Genomic DNA, 26,555 nt, shown 5'->3' on the forward strand with positions numbered 1-26,555 from the left:
AACCAGGATATTTTCCAGGGCACTTTTGTTTCTTCATTTACGCTCAAAGATACCGGCAAGCACTCAGCAAGAGCCAGAGCATACCAGCACTACTACTTCACATTACCCTTAACATTTCTAAGTCTACAACCACCCAGAGATACGCAATACAAACACATACCTTCAAGTGCATTCTCTGCTACATGCTTCCTTTCTTCCTTGTCTCTCTCACTCAATAGCTCATCACTTATTTTCTTCTATCCTACCCTCTTTGATTCTTCATCCCTTCTTCCAAGCCTGCCAGAGGTCACCACTCAGCTCTGCTACTTTGCTTCTCCCCTGAAAAGAGCAGCTGCAGCTTCAGGTGCTCTGGTAGGAGGTGAGAGAGCTGAGCACAGGTGAAGCGTGTTGGCAATTGGTGGAGAGGTAAGCCTGGAGAGGGCTCATTGTATGATGGTAAATAACTCGCAGGAGTTCATTATCCACTTTGCAGCTCGTGCCATGATCCTTAGCCACAAATCTTAGGTGGGCGGTGTTTCAAGTCGCCACTAAAATTATTATTTTATTTTTTTTACTTTAGGTAAGAATGGAAGAATCAGGGATGACCAATAAGGAATGGAAAGGTATGGGCAAATATGGAAGGGTATGAGTAGAAGTTTAACTGCAGCATGCATGCAAAAGTTAACAGCAATACAGTTCATAAATGGTTTTTAATGTTTTTCACTGGAAATATCAAGTGGGGCGTTTTATTACAAATAACAAAACCGATGTTTTAACTCAATACTTTATTATTACACAACAAAAAAAAAATACAAAAGTACTCAAAGCAGGTGCATAACAACACACCTTTCACTCTTGAGAGTATACTAATGCTGTATTTTTTTTTATTATTATTATTATTTTTATTAAGAGAGCTACCAGGAAACAAAGACACAAAGAAATGGGGGCATCCCAGGTTCATTCATGCTAATCATGATTTCTCTTAGGTAACAGAGATGACAGAGCCAGACTCTTTTCAGTAGTATTGAGTGAAGAGACAACAAGCGCAAACTGAAATACAAAAAAGCATTCCACTTCAACATGAGGGTGATCAAACACTGGGACAGACTGCCTAGAAAAACTGGAGTCTCCACCCTTGGAGATATTCATAACCCACTTGACTGGGCCCTGGGCAGCCTACTGAGCTGACATGCTCTGAGCAGGGATATTGTACTAGACAATCTCCAGACAATCTTCTGCTACTCTGTGATTCTTCATCTACTCGACATCAGAAAGTCAAACCTATCAAAATCTAGGTAACTTGGTTACTTCAGCAGAGCTGAAACAACAAATGGGTTAATACAAAAAAGATTTGAAAGACTGAGTTTATTGACTGCAAAACTCATGACGCAGGCACATACCATACTGGATCTTTCCTTGTCTTCAGTCAGTGCCATATTCTACAGGTGTTATCCTTGCTCCCTAGTAATAAACACACATTGTGAGGGAATAGTTTAGGACAACATACTCATTTTTGTTAACTATATTTTTTCTGTCCACAACCAGCAAAAGATAGCAGGACCTGCAGCGGTATTTTTCACTGAAATCATCCTGCACCCCCATATTTTGGTAGTTCAATACAAAGGTCCAAGCAATCACAAATGTTCTTCACGTGTTTTCCCACTCCCAGGACTTTTTGGCTGAAATGAATGAAACCTGAACAGAGTGCTGCATCAAGTACCCAAAAGGTATGCTCCCATTCAAAAAGCGTTGCATTTTTCTCACCCAGAACCTCCTCACTGCGATGCATTACACGAGCATGGCTTACTCACTGGCCTGGGGACAGTACATGCCCATAGGACAGACAGTAATGTACGTTCATGTCTCAACACAAATTTCTTCATGGCCATAGTTTATATTAAATATGTATATTTAATATTTAATATTAAATTTAATATTAATATTTAATATTTATATTTCAAGATTATAGCTTTTCTTGGCTATATTTTAAGTCACTGCAAAGTCATTTTTGGTGTGTCACCACAGCACTTTTTTCAGACTCCTTAATTTTTTAGTGTAACAAGATTTAAAATGTATTACAAAAACAGAAAAAAAAAAGATAATTTGGAATAAGTTAGTTACCTGTAATGATTATATTGCCTTTGTAATTGAAAGCACAGGAGAAGATCTCATCACTGTGACCCTCTAATATCTGAAGGCAGTGTCCAGTAGCAGCATCCCAGAGTCGAGCTGTTTTATCGGAGCTGGCTGTTAGTATACGATTGCCTTTAGGGTTGAAACATATCTTTTAAAAATATAGAAAAGAATTATATTACTTAACACATTACTTCATCTAGAAAAGGAAGCATATCTAGAAATTAAAAGATGAAAACAGAGGCCAGCAACTCCTGCATTCTTTTTTTTTTTCTGCTAAAATTAAGGAAAGTATTCCACTAGCATCATCCTGGCAAACTTCTGTGGCTGGAAACTTTGTGCATGTACCAAGGTCCATAGACAATGACCACACTGGGATCAAGACTTCAGAATATTATCCGCCAAGATCACAATTGCTCTACAATGGTAACAACTTTATTTAAACATTATCAATATACCAATGTAACAGATACACATATTTTATAGAGTTCTACTTTAAATAACATATGTCTGTATAATATCCAAACTCCCACTGAATGTAACTTATTATGCAGTATGTCTTCATATTTTGTTAAACATTCACTCCCTAAATTGCATGCATTTCCAGATAATCAGATTTTTTTAAGCACTAACCAGACACTACCTGGTTTATCATGTAATGCAATTTTGTTTCATTTCTGAGGGCAAAATGCCCATTCCCCAGCAATCAGATTCTAAGTAATAACCTTCCCAAGTGATCCCAGCTACACAGAACATCTGCAGAAATAGATTGACTTCTCAGCATGCTCCCCGATTCTCACTTCCAGCAGAGAAATAATGCCAGAACTGTGGACCCTGATGAGTAGTGTCCCTAACCCTCCCACATCAGCATGTATTCAGTCTACATTCCTCAGTGCATCTACACAGAGTGTCAAATATTGTACTGTGTATATTAAGTGAGGAAGTGATTATACTAGCCAAATCAACACGATCAAAGCAGGTGAGTTCTGTTCATAAAAACCATCCTAGTTTCAAAATATTAACAATTCAATTACAAAATGCATCAAAAAAAAAAAAAAAAGCAGCACAAATATAGCATACTAGCATGGAAGCTAATGAAAATTACCTATTTGAAAGGAAAAATGAAAACTTGCAAGCATTAAATAACAAAGTTTTCAAAATATGCAAAATTTTGGAAGTAAATAAATGCATTTGAAACTGAACTTTGGCATTCAAAACTGAGCTTGACAAGATTTTCATTGAAGTACTTGGATAAACTTCTCAAGACCAAGTGATTTTTAAAATTGGCTTTGAGCTTTCCAACTTTGAAAATTAGACCTTGTATGTATTTTCCCACAGAAATGTGTTCTTTCTCTTCCATTCCACAAATCAGGTGTGCATAGAAATGAAAGAGAGTGAAGAGCAGGAGGTCCAATAGAAGCAAGGAATAAGGGTGATGGCAGAAGTTGCAGAAGGCAGTGGTCTTAACATTTCACTCAAATACTAAAAAACATGCTTATTCTTTAACAGCATTCCTGTGTCACCAAATAAGCGGCAGATTGGATGTCATACACAATTCAATAAGAAAAGGTATAAATCACATACAACTTACCTTTGAAATCTCACCTCCATGCCCTTCTAGTTTTGCAATGCACTTTCTTGTTTCTGCATTATAGACTCTTCCTGTTCCTGTTAGCAGATTAAGAGCCATTTGCGATTGTTCTGTTTAAATATGCTTTTCAATAAGAGCATCTTAATAAGGCCAGAAGGGCTTCATCCTCAGGTTTGATTTCAAAAGAAACAGGTTTTAACTCAGTTTCCCCCAAGGATAAAGTACGCCAAAAAGCAGCTATAATCTGGCTGGGAAAGGTTGTCTTCTTAGTGGTTTCTGCTGGTGAATACAGAAAACTATTTATTGTGATTCCTAAAAAATAATAATAAGTGCACAAAATTGCTGCATACCAGTAACAAATAAATTTGCTTATTTCACCAACTCTTCATTATGTAATATCCTGCTGTGCTTAAATCTGTGCTAACCAAAGCAAAATTCATTCAAAAGTCACTTATCTAAATATTTAAAATACATTTCCAGCCACGAACAAGTTATATTCTAACAGGCTTGATGTTAAAGGTGAATAAGTATGAAAAAATACAAAAATTTTCACAGGGGAAAACTTCCAAAGTTTAATACAAAACATTCTATAATGCAACAAACATAGCTCGATCTATGGTTTCAACTAAAAATACTCCACTTTGATCAAGCTGAGTTCAGAAACAGAAAAAAAAAAAAAAGGAAAAGGACAAAGATGTTTTTATGCAAGTATTGCAATCTTTACAGTAGCACGAGTCACTTCACTTACCATCAGCGGAGGCCGTTGCGATACGCTGGCCAGCATAATCAAAGCAGACATCCAGTATCTCATCCCTGTGACCTGTTATAGTTGCTATATGTGCCCCAGTCATAGCATTCCACAGCTGCATAAATAAACAAAGGTATTTTTTGGCTTATTTTGACTAATTTACTTGAAAGGTAACTAGTTGCTCAATGAAGTGACACGTATAGGTCTTTTCTGATGCCTGAATGTATTAACATGAAACCTGGATATAAATCAATAGAATCACTGCATTTTCAGCCTAATGAAGTACTACATATTTTGTATTTCAGCATCTTGATTAAATGAAACTTACAATATACATCATTATTTAACTGAACTTCATTGAAATAAACAAGCTCATATAAGAAGCTCATGGGATTTGCATTTATTTACAAATTCATTAATGAATTATGTGTATTAGTTTAAATTAATGCTCTCATATTCACAAAAGACATAGTTTTACATATCAAGGAGCTGACAAGAAAGCTTTGGTAAGAGAATTCCAAACAGAACAGAACAGAATTCCAAAAATACAGTAAACAAGATACAAGAGAAACAGAATTCAGGAAAAGAACCAGTATCTGTCTAAACTGTTACAATCTGCTTATGCTAGCTAAAATGAAGGAAGAGTGGGGTTTGGTTTGTTGGTGGTTTATTTGTTTGTTTGTTTTTCAAAATATAGGCATTTTGAATTCCCAGGGTGGGGAGGTGTCTGCAACACACAAAAATATTCATAAGATTCCAATAGTTTATCTTGTGGAATGTCTTTCAAGGTATTCAGCTATTAAACATGGTATGGTGGGCTTGGACCTCAGGAGTAAGACACTTAATTCCTCCATTCTGTGATTCTGCTTTGATTCTGATAAGCAAAACTCCACCTTTATGGTAAAAACGTTTTGTATGATAAACTGTGAAAAGGTGGATTTGGAAAATACTACAGCTTTGTCTGTTCCGTAACGAGCAAAACAAGAAGGCCATAAATCTGACTGTTTTTTTTTTTTTTTTTTTTTTTTTTTTAAGTGTTGGCATTACCAAATTTGCCAAACTGCTGAGCACCTCAATCTCAATTTTATTTCAGTTGCGTGTGCAGTATCTGTGCAGATGAAAAAAAGGACAATTTCTCACCACTGAAATGTAATCCTTTTGCAGTTTAATGCTAACAATCACAGGCATTCATCAGAAGCATTCCAACTGAAAATCTATCTCCTAGTGACCTGCCAAAAGTACATGTGATGCTTGTGACACAAGTATTAAGGGGGAAAAAGAAAAAAAAAAAAAAAAAGAGACTCCAGGACATGAACTGCAAAACAGTCCTTTATTTTTCATACTAACAATATTAATTACTTGTAACAGCCCAGGTCTGCCTTTTAGTTCAGCTGTACTGGGTGACATTTTAAACCACATAGTTAACTAACTTATAGAAAAGTTTTTAAAATAGTCTACAGTGCTTTTCTGAACAAAACCAGTGATTCACCATATTCTATATAAAATCTGACAATAAATTGCTTGCTACATTATAATGAATAGCAAGAGAGCTTATGTACAGGAGTGTCTAGTGCATACTCAAGTTCCTTACCATGCACGTTTTGTCCATTGATCCAGTGACAATGAGAGAACAGTCCCAGTTGAACTGTGCACTGCTAATCTCTCCTCGGTGGCCTATCAAAGTATGTAACATCCTACAAAAAAAAAGAGAATTTAGATTTTCAGTGTGTGTTATGATATAACAATATAAATTATAAGCAAGCTTATAAAATGGTATAGTTAAGGTGTCAAATCTTCACCACTTTATCCATCAAAGCAATTAAATGGAGAGGTACAGCTCATTTAGCATTCCAGCACTACATCAGTTCCATTGTTTCTCTTTGAGACAAAGAGGCAGTGAAGAATAAAATGAAAGAGTCCTCCCTTCTGTTTCAAAAATATGTTAATGACTGTATTTCCAGTGAAATGTGATGACTTTTCAGTGTGAGACCAATTTTTTCTTTTCATCTAGATATAAAGCATATGCAGCAAGTTTTTCCACATTACTCTCCCATTATCCTACTTCAATGAGCTGTAAACAGCGTATTTTTAAAACTCCATATCACCAGAGTATTTAATCTAAATCTTTTATAAAATCCACTGAAGATCAAATAGATCTTAATCAGGTACTTAAAGTAAGCATGTACCCAAGTAACAGGCAAATGACAGCCAAACTGAAATATGATTTCTAATCCTCATTAATCCTAAACTTGCTGCACAAGGACTGACAAATACTAGTTCCATTAAAATCTTCAATCAGCTTTAGCTGAATAGAGATGGGTACAATTAGCCATTACTGCTTACTATGAATTAATGGCCTATAAAGCAATGAACCCTAAAAAAGATTAATTGATATACATATTAAGGGATAAGTAGATTAGGATATTATCACAATGCTAATATCATGGAATCATTAATAGAAAACAGCTTTAACTAATGGATAAAGTAATGACTAGAAAAACAACTATATGAGTTTAAGTAACTGAAATGTTTTTATTTGTCACATAAGATTTGTAAGGGTAACTAAATTAATATATCTGCTAAATGAACGCATCACAAAGCAAGTCTCCTGAGCAATTGAATTCTTTGTTTATGGCAATAAAAACTTGATGCTACTCATGTTGTTTTACAGAATGACTACTTTTTCTTTCTAGCATTGCGAGGCCTGCATTCTTGCAATGGTGCAGACCTTTTTACAGTAAACACAAAAATCAACAAACAGAAAATAGTTATCTTTGCTATTTTTTGAACATAATATTTGGCCATCAAGAATGCTGTTATTGTAATACCTAGCACCCAAAAATCTAATCATGAAAGAGGTTGATAAAGCTTTGATTTCCAAATTTTGAAAAGACAGCCCAGGCTTCAGGCCTCAGTGTAAATCTCTGGTGAATAAGCAGAATAAATATGAACGTGTGGAACACATCTCACAGAAACCATGAACTATCAGATACACAATCAGGAAGAGCCAAGAAAACAGGCTGGTGAAATGCCATGTAAACTTTTCAATTTAAATGAAAAACTTGAGTCAACTTGAGGTTTCTTTCTTGTCTACTGTGTCTGCTTCCCTCAGGACATTTCTGGGCACCTACTCAGAAAAGAACTGAGGAACACAGGTACTCCCTCAGTCAGCCAACATATTCAAAAGAAACTTCAACTATACCCAGATTTGGAAGGCAGTGTTTCTCTGGGATTTCATGTGGTGAAGGAAGGGCACACAACCTCACATACAAGCTTTTTGCAAATCTACCTGACATTGTGTGCAGAAAAGCATGATTTGCTCACAAGTCTTTCTAACCACACCTTGTCTTTATTACTAAAGGCATCCATGCCCCACTGACATTTAGAAGGCTGAATGCTGGCCCTGGCACAATTGTATTGCCCACTTGCTAATTACCAGAATTACCAGTGTTTAAAGAATTTCCTCCTTCATATTCCACTTCCTGTTGTTGCCACTGATGTGAAGCCCACACTCGTTTTGTAGAAAAAAGAATGCAACAATAAATCCCCAGACTTTGACTTCAGTGCAGCCTTAGACAGGAAGCTGGAAGAAGCTGTTTTCAAACAAAAATATTTGCAAGAACACCAGGCTGAACAAAGTTGAAACCAAACATTCTATCTGCTGAATGAGTGACTCCAAGGTGCTACCAAACATTAAACTGCTGAAGTTGAATAAGCTCAAAGCTTACAGAATCAAACCTTAAATGTACACACTAATGTGTGTACGTTACTTTTTTAAATCATGATAACTCTTATTTGGAAGCTATACAACATTGTTTTTTTACTCTAAGATATCATTATGCTCACATTTTCCTTTTATTTATTAATTTCAGTGATATTTTTCTTGCTCTTGAAAAAAAAAAAAATAATCACCTCTGAAGACACGGTACCTTTATCTTCATAAATTACTTTGTCAGTAATCAGAGCAATCATTTTATTATTCTACTTATACTGAGTTTCCAGTTGAAAAAACAAGAGGATTTTTCAGGATAATACAAGATCATACTTAGCTATTATGTTATTATTTGGTGGCATAATAAAGACATTTTGTTCTCTATAGTCAGAGGGACCAAATTTTCTCCTCTTCATAAATATACATTAATATAAACTAATGTGAGGAGGAAAATGGACACACTGTGTTTTTTAAAGTCAATGTGACCAGACTAATTTTCTATGAAATAACACAGTCTTTATTTTACTTGAACAGTCAGTTCCATCTAGAAATTCTAGACACCTTCAAAACCACAAGTTTCCATGCTGATAAAATATTTTCCTGTTTGGAGCATTCTCCAGTAACAAGTGTAGGATATATCCATTCTGTCTGCCTCCTCAGTTCCCATGAGTAAATGGGAATTTAGAATAAAAATCTAAACCCGTTGTGTACAAAAGCATTTGGTGAGCAGCACTCCTTTTTAGAAGAATAAAACTAGATAAGACATGAATAGATGAAAGGATGCAGAGTCTAAAAGAAGAAAAAAAGAAAAAAGAAAAAACAAGGTCTGTAATTTGTAGCTCAACGTTGTCTCTTTCATTTGTCATTAAATATGCAATGCAAAATGATATTTATTAGTACTTTAGTACCTGCCAGTGACAACTTCCCACACTGCTACTGTATGGTCAAAGGAGCCAGTGATAATCCTATCTCCAGTGGTGTTAAAAGACAATGCAATAATTTCTGCTGAGTGCCCCTGAGAAAATTTTAAAAAAGGAGTGTGAGAATGCAAATAGGACTTTTCCATTACCTTAGTTCAATATGTAGCTTTTTCAGCAGCATAATCCATCTACAACAATTTAGTATCTTATTTACTGCCTTGTCCAATATATCACAATTTTAACAGAAAGACCTACTGGACTGTAGAATAGTCGATATCCCAACAACTGCAAAAAATCAGGCACATTACTTAAGCAGTGAGTAATTGCCAGTGATAGATAATGAATCAGATATGTGACTGGAATTTTCCATATTGGATTTTAGCAGAATCACATTTGTTCACCAATGCATACCAAAATCAGATGACTCATTTACAGTAAGCTACAGTACAGCTTGCTACTAGTCTCAGTGGAGAGGCTTGGAAAAATTAACTTAAGCATACTTATAAGATATGGGGCCACACATTTCACTGCTCTCTTCCCCACTCAGGACTCCGAGGAGAGAAAAAGTTGAGGAGGAAGAGAAGCCTTCTCCATGCTACAGGCCACACACACCAGGGAAGAAGCACTTATTATTTAGGATTTATTATGTAGGATTTATGCAAGAGAAATGCATGGAAACAGCACAGGCCAATCTGAACGAGCAGAATCCCAGCAAACTATGTAGAGCTAAACAAAATCACAGTCTAGAGGTAACTGGATGGCTTTCCTCTGCCAATGTTTACAGGAAGAAGATCCATATAGATGTAGCCTCTGACAATGATTTTCTCAGAGTTACTTTAGGCAGATGAGGTGATAAATTACAGTATTAACATGTTTTAATGAGCAATGGAACACATTCTGACTTATAACAGTAACATCAATGAAATGAGAAAATCTGCCTTTTTATAAATAGGACTCCTTACAAAACACCATAATCTTAGCATTCTCTTCAAGCTTTCTTAACGTTTTGTAATTGCAGCCTCTATGAGATCACCTGGTAACAGAAATTCTGTGCCAGTTTTAAAACTGTAGTATTAGTTCTACTATTAGTCAGAAAACTAAGAAAGCAAGGAACACCTTTAAAAATATAAAGAAAGCAAACATACACTTAAAGTAACAACTTCTTCTCCTTTCTCTATATCCCATAACTTGGCAGTGGTATCCATGCTTCCAGTTGCCACCAATGTGCTTTGAAGATTAAATGATAAACATACCTGTAGCAAGAAACATTGGAGAGTGGGAAAGATTATTTATATACCCTTTCTCAAAACAAAGAAAAAGGCTCACAGTATTTCTAAGCAAGGCAACAGTCTGATTTAATAGTTTATGATTTACAGAAATAGTACAAGGCTGACAGTTCATTAGGAGAGCAACAAATTCTTGTCCCATAGCTCCTGATGACTACTCAAATCTAGAACACTAATTGGCTGCTTTACAATGACATTGTGATAAAAACTTACTGGAACATTCCCTGTATTGTTTTCTGAGCCTGGATTAAAATTCACTATTTAGGTGCTTCATTTTGCGTCACAGGGAGAAGTTTCCTAATTAATTTTTTCACATTAAAAAAAAAATCATTCTCTGTAATTACTCAATACGACTGTTATGCTAACAAGGACTTGGAGGTGCCATATAAAAAGGAAAACAGTAGCTAAAGCCACTGGTGCACTTTCATTCTGTCCATTTATCTTTTTCTTTTTTAATACTGAATAGCCAAGGACATGCCCCTGCCAGCAATGAATCATCCACAATATGTTGGGAAGTTGTCACTGGCCTTCTTTTAGAAACAAGTCTCATTCAGAGAAACAGAATTTTCTGCTGGCTATAATCTTCTACTAATTACTTGTGAGCACACCTCATAACACTTTGGGTAGTAAACTCATTACACATTGGATTAAACCCCTACATAAATCAGAAATTGAAAGGGCCTTTAGCTAACCACTTTGTAGAAGCAAAGTCGCTACAAACTATCTCCATGACCAATCACGTTCTTCATAGTAAGGGAGAACTGTTTCAGAAGTATACAGAGAATTAAAAACCTAGTGAAACCAACACTGCCATCCCCCATCATAAAGCAGCATTTTCTCACACTAGTTATGGGGCTTGCAACTGGCAATATAAATGCAGACTGTTTCCAGAAACAGTTTCCAGAAATGCTTATTGAATAATGATTCTATAGTTACTTTTATTCAGGAGTATATTCTGCACTGAAACAGAGCATTTTAGTGGGTTTGCCCTGATCTTTTAAATTGAAGTGCTGTGCGTCAAGACATTTGCTGTTGCTAATAGAGGAACTGGAAAGGAAATCAAAGATCTTTAAGCTGAAACTGTTTCGTTGTCATAAATCATTAACATTTCATCATCCCACATACTCTCAGTTAACATACTAAAATGCTATTTTATTTCAGAAATTGATTCTTATGTGGCTCCAGTTGGTCCTGGGCATGAAGTTCAGATCTTACTGTGAAACACAGCAATACAAGCAACGATGTTCTTGTGTATTTAGCTCTGCAAATGAGAGGCAATACAGCATATGTAGAAAAATAACAGGACAATACATTAAAAAATCAAGGAATAAATATGTGCAATAAATTGAAAATTCAGATTGTTGTATTTTTCAAAAACATTTAAACACTTAGCAAACAAAGGAAAATGTAGAAAAAAATAAAATAACCACTTCAACTGTATATACTTTATTTTATCAGAACTTTCAGAGGATCTGAATGTGTGAACAGATGTTGCAAAAAGTCTGCCCCTTCCAATGTCAGCTCCCAGAGACACGGAACCCAAAGCTATTTATAATGTTGCACGGAAACAGAAAGGAGTAAGAAACATTCATCAGCACTCACAATTTCTGCAGTATGTCCTCTGAAAGTATGATAACATTTTCCTGTTTCTGTACTCCACAGTTTGCAGGTTTTGTCAAAAGATCCAGTGGCAATCTTGTCACTAAATGGAAAAACATTGTCATTTTTATTTGGAAGAAAAAACTCTGACTTCAAAGACAGTAGAAAAAACAGAAACAATACCCAGTCTTCAAAGCCTAAGAGCAGTATATTTCTTCAAGCTCCCTCTTGCACAATGTTTTAGTTTAGCAATAAATTCTATTAATTAAGTAGTGACTGCTCCTGTGCAGATTTGCAAAGAAGAGAGTGGCAGCTGTGACCTTCTCTACCTCTGCTGCCGTGCACAGAACGAAGGGCACCTGCCAGCAGTCACTCCCTCTGTACAAGCTTGACACAAGACAGAGGTCAACGTATCTGGAGTTCCCTGCAGGAAGCTGCATGAAGGGGTTTCTGCTTTTGCATGCATTTTGGTGCATTCTGCCACACTACAAGATCCTAGAGCAGGATTTTACAAGCAGAAGTTATATTAATGGGACAAATTTGCAGATAACTGATGAGTAACTTACATTAGGAATGAGGTTATATGCTGTACTCCAGTATTTAAAAGCTATGTCATTTCATCTGAGACAGCTTGTTTGTTTATAAACTGTTACAGTCCGGTTTTTGTAAGCAGTTTCCGCAAATTTCAGCAAGTGAACTCTCCTCCCATTTAAGTGAATGGAAGAGTTGTGACTAACTGCAGTTAGAGCAAGACTGAAGTGAGGTACCCAGAAAATGTAGCAAGGGAAAGGATATTGAAGCCTAAAAATTAGCAGAAAAATGGTCTTTTTTAATTGAAGTTTTAAATAAAAATAGCACAAGGTTTCCATCGGGTTTTCACTCACTATATATTGCTTTTCTACTTCTATATTACAGTCCAGTTATTGACCTCTGCACAGTTTTTTGTTCTATATTAGTTCACTTGAACTATATAAAACAATTTCATTATTATTTTAAAGTAAAGAATAATATCAGAATATAAGACATTGACATAGGGGGCTCTAGGCTGGAAAAAATCTTTTCATTCAGAAGGGAATTATGATGCTCCAAGCAGTGTAAGAACAAGTCTTTAACATTTAATTCCTGATGTTAACTGTGTTTTGCTTAACTGGTAAGTAGGGCATCTGACAGTGAAAGCAGTAATGTGATTCAATATAAACATAGGAATTATTTTCTATCTTATTTTTCAGAGAAGCAAAACCACTTACTTATACAAAAACTTCCTCAGGAAGCAAACAACAACGAAAACTCAGTGCCTAACATAATCTCCTTCATCTAACAGGTGGCAATTCTGACCTAGGGCAAACAGTTATTGCAGAAAACAAAAGATGCACAGATGCATATTTGACATTCATACAGCGGCACCCTGCGGATTTTATAAAAATTACTCAACATCTCTGACATTTTTATATCATGTCTTAAATAGTAATGGCTAGGTAATAAACATGGAACAAAAAGTGGAGAAATCCATTTTTGTTATGACAGAAATATTATTTCTCTTTAACTGTAGCAACAGAAACTGTATTAAATACATATCTCACATCTCACATACAATTACATGGAGGCAGTAAGGAATGATTATTAGAGCATAATCTGATAATGTAGATAATATCAGAAATAAATGTGTGTTAAACTACATTAAACTGGCATGCATATAGATTTATCAAGACACTGAATACCTAATTTAAGCTTTGAATTTCTAAATATCATTTTTAAAAAATCAAAGCAGAAAAATGCTTATATGTATGGCTTATAGAAACAATATACAGTGCCATCCTGGTGATTAGCTACAGTTGAACTTTTCCAATTCAGAATTTGAACTCTTTGAGATGGTCTGTTTTACTTTAAAACTCTAGTAAGAGTGCTGTATTTGCAAAATAATGCAATTAGCAAATGTTATTTATTCAGCAAAAATATAATTACCCATAAGGGTTATTGAAAGCTATTGCATAAACAACATTTCTGTGTCCCTCCAGTGTACGTAGCTCTTCTCCTGATGCAGTATCCCATACTTTGCAGGTTCTATCATAGCTTCCAGTGATAAAGCTAAAACAAAGAGAAAATAATTTCTGAATACTATGAATATGTTACTGCTCCTGGTACATCAGAAAATAAGTGACTTCCACAAATTTCAGCTAGCATTGTCTCAGACCCTAAATATCTTCTTTTTAAAATATTGATCAATGACCACAGAGGATCCTTGTTTATTACTTATTTAGAGTTATAAAACACTTGTTTCTAATCTTTAGTGTATTTCAATTAAAATGCAAGCTGCTGCTTTCAAGACACTAAAGAAAAATGATTTGGTATAGGCCCATAGTGAAATCAATCAACACAAAATTCCAAAAGAGCGAAAGTCCCAAATTAATTTATGTCAAAGACTCTTTCAGCTTTCGGTGATGCTTGCTGAATTGCCATAAAGGCGCTTCTTTGTGAAATACGGTAATTGTCAACAAACTATCATCTTGAAAGAAGAAAATGACATCCACTGAATCTCACCCACTACTTCTTTGCATATATTTGCATATCCCATTGGTTCTCCTACAGAAGCCTGAAGTCTAATCCCCAGTCATGGCTGAAGTTGTATATAAATAGCACAGCTGAATTTTTTTTTTTTTTCCAGAAAGATAAGAGCACTGAATTTGATTTGCAATGTAAATTACAAATACAGGACTTCGATTAGGGATTATGTTTCTAGAATTTGAAAACAACTTACCGAGAACCTGATTTATTGAATGCTACATTAGTCAGTGGCAATATATGTGCCCTAAGGACCTGAAATAGAAGGGGGAAGAGAGAAGAAAACAATTGACACATGAATATATATATATATATATATATATTCAAAATATTCAGTAAGTTAATATTTTTCCTGTGTGATGTGATCTAGGTGTCCCTGCTCCAGAAGGGGGGCTAGACTAGATGATCTTTCAAGGTCCCTTCAAATCCCTAACAACCTGTGATTCTGCGATTTTCTCCTCCTCCTGTCAGATTAGCAGTTACAGCCATAATACATCAATCTCTAACTTAAAAAACAAACAACCAAAAAAGTCATGCCTCAGCAGGTTACTGCTGCAGATATTACATAGCACAGATTTAAAATTCTTATTTCACTTGAATGAACTCTGTTTTCCCGTTTGCTTTTCCTCCACTTTCTCTGAGACCAGTGAAGTAACCTAGGCCTTAGCTGACAGGGCAGAAACAAATGAGTGAAGGCGACATGCCTAGTGAGCTGCCTGATGAAGAAAATCCTAACTACTATTAAGCCTTATACAGTGAAGCATCAGATCCAGATTAATTGAGTATTCTGAATGTTTTATGTCATATATGGGATGCTTTCAGCTAGTATATGATTTTGCTTTTAAAAACAGGAAGAACAAAAATAACCTGCAGCTCTATCCTATGAGGTCATGACAAAAAAGCATACAGAACAGTAACAAAGATACTTAACAAAACAAAATTCAAAGAGGGGACTAATTGGATTTCTGCCTGTGTTGTTTAGATTCTGGAGGATACTGTTTTTCTAATGTTTCAAAGGCCCTTTAATCAGACAGTACATATGCTTCATGTAAATTACCTCATACCAATAATAACACATACTAATGCCTATTAAAGATATATAAAAATAATTTCAGACACATATGTAACCATAGTTTCAGACACTGACCAATAAAAGTCAGTGTGTCAATAAATAATCTGGTTTGTGTCTGAATAACCTGGCTACTGTACAATATGGTTTGCATTTGAACAACTTCCATCTGTCACAAGCTGGACTCTGCTCTGAAGAATAACAATATAATGACCAGGGAAATCACAGCAACTGCTGAGAGTGAAGGGATGATAAAAATACAGCAGTGGTCCGCTGCTCTGTAGCATCACGAATGAAGAAGGAATGACTTATGAGCAATGCCATTTAATCAGTGACATATTACCATGGCTTCAACTTTTTGTTCTCATCTCTAGCTTTCTCAGCTGCCTGTCTCAGAAAGGAAAATAAAGGAAGCTCAGAGATCTTCAACTCAGAAGAGTATGAACTCATGGAAATGGAAGAGAAATAACAATGGTCAGGTAAGGGACAGAGACAGAGAGAGAAACAGAACATTTCTATTCTCTTAAGAAAGTGAGACAAGTTGTCCTTTCAGCTGCAAGAGTGGGAATGGGTAATCAAGATATGGAAATGACAAAAATACTTTGATTCTGGTTTGTTGTTTTTTGAAACACCCACTGTGTACAAATGCCTGCATATAAGTATGAAAAAATATGGAAATTAATGGAAATCTGATCCATGACATTTTTAGGGCTCCATGCAGGCAAATCCGAACAATAAATATATTTAACGGTTATGAACAAAAAGGGAGGAAAATTAGATAGGCTTATGTTCAGTTTCAGACCACACGACTCATACTATTCTTTCAATGCCTACTTCTGCAGTTGCTTCATCCACAGAACTCCAAGCCTGCAAGAACTTCTTGTGCAAATGATATAATAATCAAATTGTAGGGCAATATTAAAAAACATACCTCCATTCTGCAAGATCTGTCACAGAAGTCCCTAAGATAATATCTGCAAATCAGTGTAAAGTGCCATTGCTATGCAGTAATTTAAAACCTGAGAACTTGTTACAATGGCTCACTTCCCTGCGGGGTGCCTAACACTGTACTGTCACCACAATTACTGGAAATAACCAAAGGATGGATTTATCTCACTGCCTATCTACTCACTTAAGATCATGCTCTTGAGCAACAGGAAAAAATACTCATTTCCAAACAACGCATACACTGAACATTGTTTAAAAAAGTCATGCTCACACCCATATTTTATATTTTATTAGTATCTCAGAAAGTCGGATACCCGTTTCGTTTACTTGCATTAAATTGAACTGAAAATTAAACCAAGTTTTTTTTTCCCCCACACACTTCTAACTATTCTTGAGTGAAAGAATTAAGACAGCATCTATTGGATTTGCCCTCCTCAAGTATTTCTGAACCGATGGCAGTTCAGAAGTGGCAGTTCATGGCATGATGGCAGTTCATGGCACTATACCCAACAAATGACAATTACGTTATTTACACTGAAATTTGGACATACATCTGAGTATTTGTCAGTCTTGGTGAGGAACAAACAATTTTAGAAGATTGTGACAAGCAAGGCATTATAACAACCTGAAATTTAAAAAGTCTTTTTTGTATTTTAAGAAACTGTTGGTCATAAGAATCCAAATTATATCTAACAACATTGCAAGTTCCGTTTTTAACCAAACCAACCAACACAAAACTCCTCCCTTCTCTCTCTGTGCTGAGGACAAGGATCAATACCGTACTACTGACCAGCAGTTTTTAACAGCTACACAACGCCATCTGCTGACACTATGAAGACAGAACACAGTTATTTCAGAGTGCAACATGCCATCTCTGGAAGCAATTTCGTTTTTGTTTGCCTAATTAAATACAGTTAAGTCTGTTGTCTTCTGATAGACTGAATCCTGGATTCGAAGTCCCAAAAGATTTCTCTAGTCGTTGCTCTTAAAAAGCTGCATTATTTAAAATATATTTACAAAGTGCTGTCTGTAAACAGAAGATCAAAGCACCAATATTTGCATATTGATGTGAATATTAACATATTAATATTTACAACTTAAAAGAAGACAAATTAATTTAGAACAAAACAGTATAAACACAGAAACTATGACTCCCTTACTCAAAGAAAAGAAGTGTGGGTACATGCCCATACACTACATTTTTCATCAGTTTTCCAATGAAAAAATAATGAAGAATCTTTTTATTATCATTATTGCATTTATTATTCCAGTCCTACTGACAAGATTCATTATGGAAGGCTTATATGGACCCTAACCTTGAAAACTGCTCTTTATCCAGTTCATTGGCTCATGTCTTAGCTGGCAGAAAGTAATGCCAACTAGTATTACTGTATGTACCCAGATATCTAAATGAAACTTAACTTCCACAAAACAAAGAACAAGAAGACAAGGGTATAAAAATATTCAGGGCCTTTCCCAGTAGCTAATTATTTAGGTTCTATTTGTAGGTTTTGTTTAAACTTAACTATGGGTGTTGCTTGTCCACAGAGTTACTTGAATAAGAAGGTAGTTATTTGTCTCCATCCAAAACACACCCTCGTTCATAAGCCTGTGTAAATAGCGTTTTGAACAGTTATACCTCTGGCCTTTTGGGGGAATTCCTGACAGGCACAACCAGGCCATATTCAGTCTCTGTAACAGTGGAGAGGTAATCAAAAAGACACAAGAAATTAGTAATGAAGTCCAAATGTTGCTCTCAGGTACGATACACAGCTCTAAAAACATAATCACAACATTGCAATGAAACCCCCCAAATCTCCAATATTATTTTAAAGATGATTCTGACCTTAAAAAGATAGAACTTGTGATCTTCTTGTTCCCCTAGCTTCTCCTGCAATCTTCGTACTAAGTTTATGACATATTCCTTGCATGAAGCTGTGATGAGAGGTTCTCCTTTTTGAATTTCTTCTACTAAGGCTACGACATCTGTGCTAGTTATGAGGAAAAAAAGCAGATTTCATCCTCTGGCAATAGTAATGATTATAAATGCAAGCATATTATTTACTTGCAGAGAAATGAAAGCAAGAAATTAAATGATATTCATATATCTCGTCCTGGAATGGCTTAAAAGAAATATGAATAAATCTTTCTTGGTTTCTTCTTTCCCTCTTTAGTAAAGCAGTTCAGTCAGATTTAACTTGTTAGAATTTTAGCTTAGCAGGAGCTTTATCTTCTCAATGGGTTTCCACAGAGGGTCAGACATGCGAGATGTGTATCCAAACTTGGCTTTGGAATAAATATTTAAATTACAGCAGAGTTTTGTGAATTGCCCATGAAGTAGCAACAACAAAAATTAGATGTGGAAAGTATTAAAATGATCTCTGTGTGTATCTTCAGAGATATATGTATGTTCCTGTAACTCATAATTATGATAACAATTACTAGAACATGGTCCACAGTCCATTGGTACTCATGGAAACCCCAGGAAGTAGTTCACAGCTAATCTGTAGAATCTTCTTTTTCTACAATCAGATAAACTGCTGAATCCTACCCATCCATGAGATACACAGAGGACTGACAATATGCACCAGTGAAAGTGCAAACACACACTTACAACTGGTCCTACTGAGAAAGCCTAGCCTTCCTGCTAGCATGGAAATCATTGCAATCTAAAAGGGATTTTCTATTTCAGTCCTCTAAACAGGAGCCACTAATATACCCATAAATTAGTATCCTCTCAGTGGTTATACACCTGTTAAGTAACGCAAGACAAATTTTGTCTTTCACAAAGTGGCTTGTTATACCAAGAATACTGAGCTGGACAGTTTCAGGTAGACAAAAATAAATCGCTTTTATACTTGGATCTTTCAGTGTGCATTTTAGTGAAAGAAACATCATTCACGTCAATTGTGTTTAAAATAATCAAACAGTTGTATATAAGCATGCTATAAAACAGCAGATACTGTTGTTGCCTGAAATAAATACTTACTCAGGACTAAGATCAAGTAGATCTATAGATCGGGTCTTCAGCTCACCACCTTGTACATATTCCAGAATAATTCCTTTAAAAATATATGATAAACAGGTTTAAATTAGATGTTAGGGATTTTATAATGCATACTGTTAATGCTTCTGCTTGTTTTGCCCCACTGACTTAGCAGACCTACTTCCAGTTACTGAGACAAGAAGGAGGTTAGGAATTCTCAGCAGAACAACTCTGGTGTGTTTATATGATAACAAATATTAAATGTTATTACTTAAAGTATTTATGATCCATTTTCAGTTCTGGAAAATAACAAGTTGTTGGTGTTTGCTTTTCCCCAACCACTTTTCACAGGATTTCATCAGCTCTGTTTTCAAATAAGCTGTACTGAAGATACTTGCTGCAGTTTGTATTTCCAAGAAGCCCAGAAAACAGGTTTTACAAAAACTGTTACATTTATTTCACTGTTTGCAAAGGCCTATGCGCAATAACACACAGAGCACACTTCCCATTTCCAGGTGTGCTCTGTCACCTCCACAAGATGTACTCTGAGTATTAAAATGTTTAACCTCATTGCTTAGTGTTCTGCCGCTCCTTGCTTTTCTGTTGGAAAGGGTAATTTGGATTAATTTTCACGTCATCGTATGTAAGGAAAATGTTTAATTTGGCAGAAAGATCTGTTATCACATCACACTTCCTGGGCTTGCCCTCTCCACATTGCTCCGCTTGAAACCAGTCGCTCTCCTGAGGGAGTTAACGATGAGGACAGCTCACTGGCATACCTTATCAAAGCACGGCTCTGCTCTGAGAAGCCACACAACCAAACGAAAAATAAGCAACACAGCGACTTTTCACTAAACGGACCTTTATATCACACGGACGCTTTATTGGTGCTAATTGCCGTGAGTTCTGAACTTTTAAACGCCTCGCGGCTCAGCAGGACGAGGTGATGTGGATAAACCTGCCTCGCCTACACAAGGTGCCAGCACCACCCCCGCAGCACACCGCTGGCGGCCAGGAGCCCTACAGCAGCAGCCCTGCCGCCCCACAGCCCCCCACCGCCCCTCACGCCACAACATCACGCCACGCAGCTGCACGACCGCGCGAGCAAGGAGCACACGCGAGGACGCCCGTGGTTCCCGACAGCTCCCCACACACCCACCCACACCTCCCCACAGCTGCCAGGCCCGGCCCGGCCCTGCCGGAGCCCCGCACCCGGCGGGTAGTAGCGCAGCAGCAGCCGCCTCAGCCCCATCGCGCGCCGCCAGCCCCGAGCCCCGGCCCGCCGCCACGGCAACGGCCAAACAGAGCCTGCGCGCATGCGCCGTCACCCGCCGGGGGGCGGCCGCCATCTCCCGACCCCCGCCGCCTCCGGGGCGGGTCAGGGGAGGCGGTGGCGGCGTGCCCGAGGGGCTGCCAGCAAGGGCCGTGCAGTGTGCGCGACCCGCGGGCGGCAGAGCGCTGGTTTCTTCCTTCCTCTGTTGTCTGTCATCCAGGCTCTCAAGCTCTGTTTCAGCAGAACTATCTGCTATAACAGCAGGATATCACCCGAGTAGCAATAGTCAGCTGAAAGTTCCTCAATACAAAGCTAGGCTTGCTTTCTCCCAGGTGGACCGATGTGTGCCCATCCCTATTAATTTTACCTGTAGCTCTGTGTTGTGCGTGGGCTCAGTATTTGAAGGCTTTTCTGCCGTTTTGGCAGTCAGCTCACCGTGCCCTGCCAGCTGGAAGGCGGCCCTGCGGGAACCAAAGCTGAAGGCCTGAGCCGCAGTGTGCTCCAGGTGGCAAAATGCAGCAGGTGGAGGGGCAGGAGCAGCAGCAGGACAAACGCACAGCAGCTGCTTGGAAAATCAAAGAGTTGACTAAAGTAAAAATGTAAAGAGAACCAACGTGGAACCATTCAAAGATAACGTACTAAAGAGGCAATCTTTTTGCAGAAATGGCAATAGGGGGAAGCAGTCAACGTGCCTTCATTGGTCTCCTCGTAGCCCATATCATTGGCATGGGGTCACTAGAACAGGGTTCAGGTCACTTTTAACAGTACGTGACTTTTGTGAAACACTCACGGGGCTCCCTACAGCTTCACTTTGAAGACAGACCTTTGGTTCTGCAAAGCTAGGAAGTAAAATACAATGGGCAATTCCAGGTCATCTGTGAGACACGACTGGGGTTTGGTTTGATCTTTTGTCTCATTCATATGTGGAAGGTTGGTTATCATGAGCCAGATAGGAAATGTTTTCATTGAAAACAATTAATCTAAACAGCTTTACAACAGAACTGACTTAATTGGAACGACCCTGTTCAAAAACAACTTTTTGAACAACCCCTAGTCTTGGTGTCCTCTAGTGTCTTAACAGTTTTTTATATTTGTTTAGCATAATATGTAACCACCCCAATTACTCTTTCTAGGCATAAATATTTTCTGTTCATTTAGCTTAAATGATGCTAGCAATGAACATGCCATGGGAGCTGCTTTCTACATTAACTCCTTCCTCTCTCTTCTTTGCAAACACACATTCATGCAGCCTCTCTGGTGTCTTCAGTATTAGTTAACACCAACTAGAAGTGTTATGTGTGACTCGTTAGTTAAAGACTTGATACTTCTATACAGCATAAATGAGGAGTATCTGCTATTTTAATATAATTTCTACAATAAGCATCTCTTCAGTCCTTCAGGATGGTATTTGCCTCAATGAATCAATTACTGTGGTAGTCTTGAGAAATATTTTTTTCCAAGGTTTTGCATATCATAGACCAACAAGCTTGTTTTGGTTGTTTTTCATGAAGCATGGAAAGGACAAATGCAGCCCAGTCTGAACGGGGAAGAGGGAAGTGGAGCAGACACAGAGCTCTGTGACAACAGCTCCTTGCATGTTCTTGCCTTACTTTCTCCCAGTAAATCTCTATCCAAACACACATCTCACAGCTTGTCATCATCAGCGGTAAGAGGTAATGATGCTGATGACATTATCAGTCAAATCAGGCCTTGACTCTCACCCCCTTTCCTTGCTGGCATAATGGCACTGGCATGATGGCATTGTTTACTCTATTCCTATATAAAAAATAGAAAAGAAAGAATTGCCGACTACCCGAGCAGGTGGCAAAGAGCTATGCTATTCTGAGATGAAGTTTTTCCCAAAGTGCCACTGAGGACAGGCCTGCATACAAAATAAATAGGTAGTAACTAATGGTATGTGACAAAACAGAACTACAGCTCTGGCACAGGTAGGATTATCTATGGAGAGTTAAGGCAACGTAGGTAACAACTGTAGGGAGAGGAAGGACTTCAACACAGCTAATTGCTTAAGGGCTAGGCAAGCAAGGACTCTGATGATGCACAAAAGTAGGGCACCTGAGCTGAAATCCGTACCACTAACCCTGCTCTATTAAGCAGAAATGCTACTCTTTTTAGAGTTCATGAAAACAGGCAAGTAGTGCAAAATTTATTTATTTATTTATTTATTTATTTATTTCGGCTGCCGGGGTAAAATTGTTTCCTGAGGTTTTTCAGCATCCAAAAGGTGCACACAGCCTCTAAACCATGGAAGGCCAGCTTTGAAGACTCTTTATGCACACTGTAGAGAGTTCAAAACTATCTATACTGGAAAGAAAAGGGAAATGCTGAGACATCCACTCAGGATCTGCAACAATGTAATCAGCTTTTATGTACAGAGATCAAAAAGTATTGATGTTATCAGCTCGGAAAGATAATATACATCAGTTGCGCCTTGTGCATTTTTGCTTATGTCAGCAGTCTGCAGGCGTGGCTGAACGTAAAGATACTATAAACCTCACTGTCAGTATTCAAAAGCCTTTGAAAGGCTGCAATATACATTTATGTAGAGTGCTGGAGACAACTGTGTTGGATAGTGTGAAGTAAAGTGAATATGGTTACAACAAAGAGCTTCCTTTTGAGAACTCTGGGTTCTTTCTGCCAACACAGATTCTCCAAATCTCTTTTCTTGACCCAAAGTACCATCCTAAGAAGAGTAAGAAAGTGTTTCTGACTCAAACACACTCTCGCTTGCAGAGAAGAGTGGGTTTTAGGCTTCCTGATTTAAAGTTGTATCATGACCCACTTGTTCTGAAGTAGGTCAGTCTGTGGTAAACTGAACTAAATCAAAAAGGCCAGCCCAAGAGTTTGAGTTAAGGGAAAGATGTAGAAAGCCACTTCCTATTTCTGTTATGTCAGTAATGGGTGCAGTGAATTTTTACTGAGGGGAGTTTTTCATGCTGTCCTTTCTCATAATTGTAAGGTCTGGCAGATGCAGAAAGACAGTCCTGTGATATTTCCTTGTTTCTGCTTGGTGAATTAAATGGGTTTAGGTGTTTTTTTTCAAGGTTGTTCTATTCTGGCATAGGGATCCTGCTTCCTCTTAGTGAAACACACACCCCTGTACTCACACACTTCCTTCTGCAATGTTAGCACTCCTCACTTCTGCTCTGTTATTTCCAGTGCTAACCATGGCACCAGAGCCATGAAAATGTTAAGACTGTATTATTTGTAGGTGGAAGATGATTTTCTAGCAGTTTGCAGTTTGCCAGGTAAGAGCCATTCTGGGAGAATGAAAGCATATTATGCTGTAAACAGAATACTGTCTTTCCCAAAGATTGTGTTTTTCATCTTTGCATGGCTGTTTTCATCAATTTAACATTATACCAAATAGAGAGAGAAAGAGTTGCTATTTGCCTGGGAAGTATGTCGCAAGTTTCTGTTCACATGAATAGATGCACGTGTGGTTTACCTACAATGAGATAATAGCAAGCACTAGAAAGGAACATTAGTTCCATTCTGTGCTCTTTTGTCCATCTACTAGTTCTCACACACTGCTTACAATGTCACGTGCAGTCAGGCTCATTCCATATATTCTTACTTCCTTTAGTCACATTTTCACTTAGCTAAAATATAGTTTTCCTTTCCTTTCCTTTCCTTTCCTTTCCTTTCCTTTCCTTTCCCTTCCCTTCCCTTTTTAAGGGAGAGCTTTCTTTCCTCTTGATCTTGCCACACTGATAGGTAGACCTGGCAACAAAAAAAAATCAAAGAAAAAAAAACACACACACTAAAACGTGTTTGTCTTACCCCCCTCTGAGAAGAACTCAGAAATGCCTTTAATCTTTCTTTCCACGGTCCAGACTGTGGGGTGCTGAAGACCTTTGCAGTTGAGAAGAGTCCTGTACCAGTCAGTCATGGCAGCAAAGCTGACAGCGTCAGGTAATTAGGCAACTATTCTGTGGTCAGATTTGTCTGAGCTGCAAGATGAATGCCAGCGAGTTACCTGGATGCACCCAGTAAGGAAAGCAGAGGAGCACTTCTCCTACAGTTACCTAATACACAGTCGAGTCAAACTACTTTCAGTCAGGAGGAAGCAAAAAGCTTCCGCAGGATTTCTACCAAGTCTACAATAGAATTGATGAAGATAAGTCAGGAAAGACATTTAGAAAACTTTAGAAAACACAGCTGCATTAAAGTCCAAGTGTGTTTATTTCACCACTGATTTTAATTAAAAATAAATAAATAAATAAATAAAGTCAAAATATCACATTTGGGCTTTTATATTTCATTTTTATAATGCCAAAACACATTAAGCATTTCACATAAACTCTCGTGTTTTCCACATTTCTGTAGTCCTATTGCATTGTCTCCGTGTTTCTTGTTTTGTATATTCTTTTTGCCATAATTTTCATGTACTTGATATATAACTATATATGTATATCATGCATTCATTGTATTTGGCATTAATACAGTACCACCCACTTTAAAATTAACCAAACGTTTTTGCCTAATCCTGTAACAATTTGGAGCAGTGCTATGGAGTGAGCATCTCTGAGATTTGTGTTATCTCAGATATCTTTGATATGCACTGCCTCTGAAAGACATTTTGACCATTTTTTCCTAGGGATAACAGTCTGAAACATTCAAATGCCCACTGGAACACAATCATATTTTTCAAGCAGCTCTAGTAAATGTACATGGAAAAAAGCAATCACTGTAGTTAGCCAGTCTGCCAAAATACTATTATTTTTCACATATTCATGACATTTTACATTAAGATTTGTTTTGTATTCCTTACGTTCAGCTATATAACAAAGCTTATTCGTACATGAAATACTATGACATTTGAGTGAATAGTTGCTACCATACTGACCACTCTGCAGCTCTGATTTTAGCTGCCACATTGAATATATCATTCTCAAATTCCCATTTGCCTACTTTTCTAGTTTCTAGTTTTCTCACTAGCTTCATACCTGACCAATGATGCCGCAAGATTAAACTACTAGTTTAATCTTCACACTGTAATTGACAATTTCACTGTAAAGTGAGCCAATTACTTGAACCCATCTCCACTGACACAATTCTAGTTAGACTGACGGTTTAGTGCATGGCACCTTGCTATGTCCCTGACTTATGAGTATAGAGCTAGTTACAAATTTCTGGTGTTCCTCCCTCCTTGATACCTAATGATGTTATCTACTGTCATTTCGGTGTTTGCTATATGAATTCTTGGTACAGAGTCCACCCCCTTGCAAGCAGCGTTCCTTCAAGAACAATCTATGTTTTGATTAGTATTTATCATCCAGAAAACACAGGAGGAGGATGTAAAAATGAAAATTAAATTGTTCTAGACTGTCCTACACATCAAATTGTTTTGTCTTGGCTCATGGCCACCGGAGAAGACAACTTGCATTGCTAACATACCTAAAGGTTGAATCAGAAATAAGAAATACTTTGTGCTCTGTTTCATACACTTCAGTACACACTTTCACTAAACATAGTACCCCGATCTCTTTGTCCAAGTGAAATATTAGTAAATTTATGTGTGTAGAAATTAATGATCTATTTAGTAAACCCTAGTGATTACATCTCATACATTCCTTTGACAGCTCTCTGATATTAACAATTGGGAAGGAATCAGTCATAGCAGAAGCCAAGTAAGAGACTATACAATAGGAAGCCATACAAATTCAACTCCCGTTTACTTCAGTGACCTCTTCTGAGAGGAAGGTAGTGCTTTCTGTTTGCCTTTCAT

General features: G+C 37.3%; 1 protein-coding gene and 1 long non-coding RNA gene across 3 annotated transcripts; one reads left to right on the forward strand and one right to left on the reverse strand.

Annotated features, from left to right (window-relative positions):
• Nucleotides 1–747: 747 nt before the first annotated feature.
• On the reverse strand, nt 748–24,731 carry DAW1 (dynein assembly factor with WD repeats 1). 2 transcript variants are annotated; one of them, XM_035335262.1, is made up of 13 exons: nt 24,608–24,731; nt 19,534–19,606; nt 18,391–18,535; nt 14,724–14,782; nt 13,931–14,053; nt 11,972–12,071; nt 10,229–10,336; nt 9,072–9,178; nt 6,043–6,145; nt 4,452–4,566; nt 3,704–3,780; nt 2,101–2,263; nt 748–1,440 (listed from the first exon to the last, which is right to left on the reverse strand). In XM_035335262.1, exons 1-13 carry the CDS (start codon nt 24,714–24,716, stop codon nt 1,406–1,408), a joined length of 1,317 nt encoding a protein of 438 aa, XP_035191153.1. In that variant the 5' UTR covers nt 24,717–24,731; the 3' UTR covers nt 748–1,405. The 2 variants fall into 2 exon arrangements, with proteins under 2 accessions (XP_035191153.1, XP_035191154.1); XM_035335263.1 differs by lacking the exon at nt 24,608–24,731 and adding an exon at nt 20,743–20,840.
• Nucleotides 14,890–17,665, forward strand: LOC118171839. The gene is made up of 2 exons (XR_004753420.1): nt 14,890–17,002; nt 17,036–17,665. It is a non-coding gene; the product is annotated as an uncharacterized LOC118171839 (long non-coding RNA).
• Nucleotides 24,732–26,555: the final 1,824 nt, after the last annotated feature.

The sequence above is a fragment of the Oxyura jamaicensis genome, chromosome 9 (assembly GCF_011077185.1).
Source record: "Oxyura jamaicensis isolate SHBP4307 breed ruddy duck chromosome 9, BPBGC_Ojam_1.0, whole genome shotgun sequence".
NCBI lineage: Eukaryota > Metazoa > Chordata > Aves > Anseriformes > Anatidae > Oxyura > Oxyura jamaicensis.

Coding starts and splice junctions, on each gene's coding strand:
- DAW1 (XM_035335262.1), bottom strand. CDS start 24,716: ATGACTGACTGGTACAGGACTCTTCTCAACTGCAAAGGTCTTCAGCAC. Junction 14,783..18,390: donor ACAAGTTCTATCTTTTTAAG/GTCAGAATCATC, acceptor CTTCTATTTCAG/GTCCTTAGGGCACATATATT. Junction 10,337..11,971: donor GAGGACATACTGCAGAAATT/GTGAGTGCTGAT, acceptor TTCTTGCTACAG/GTATGTTTATCATTTAATCT.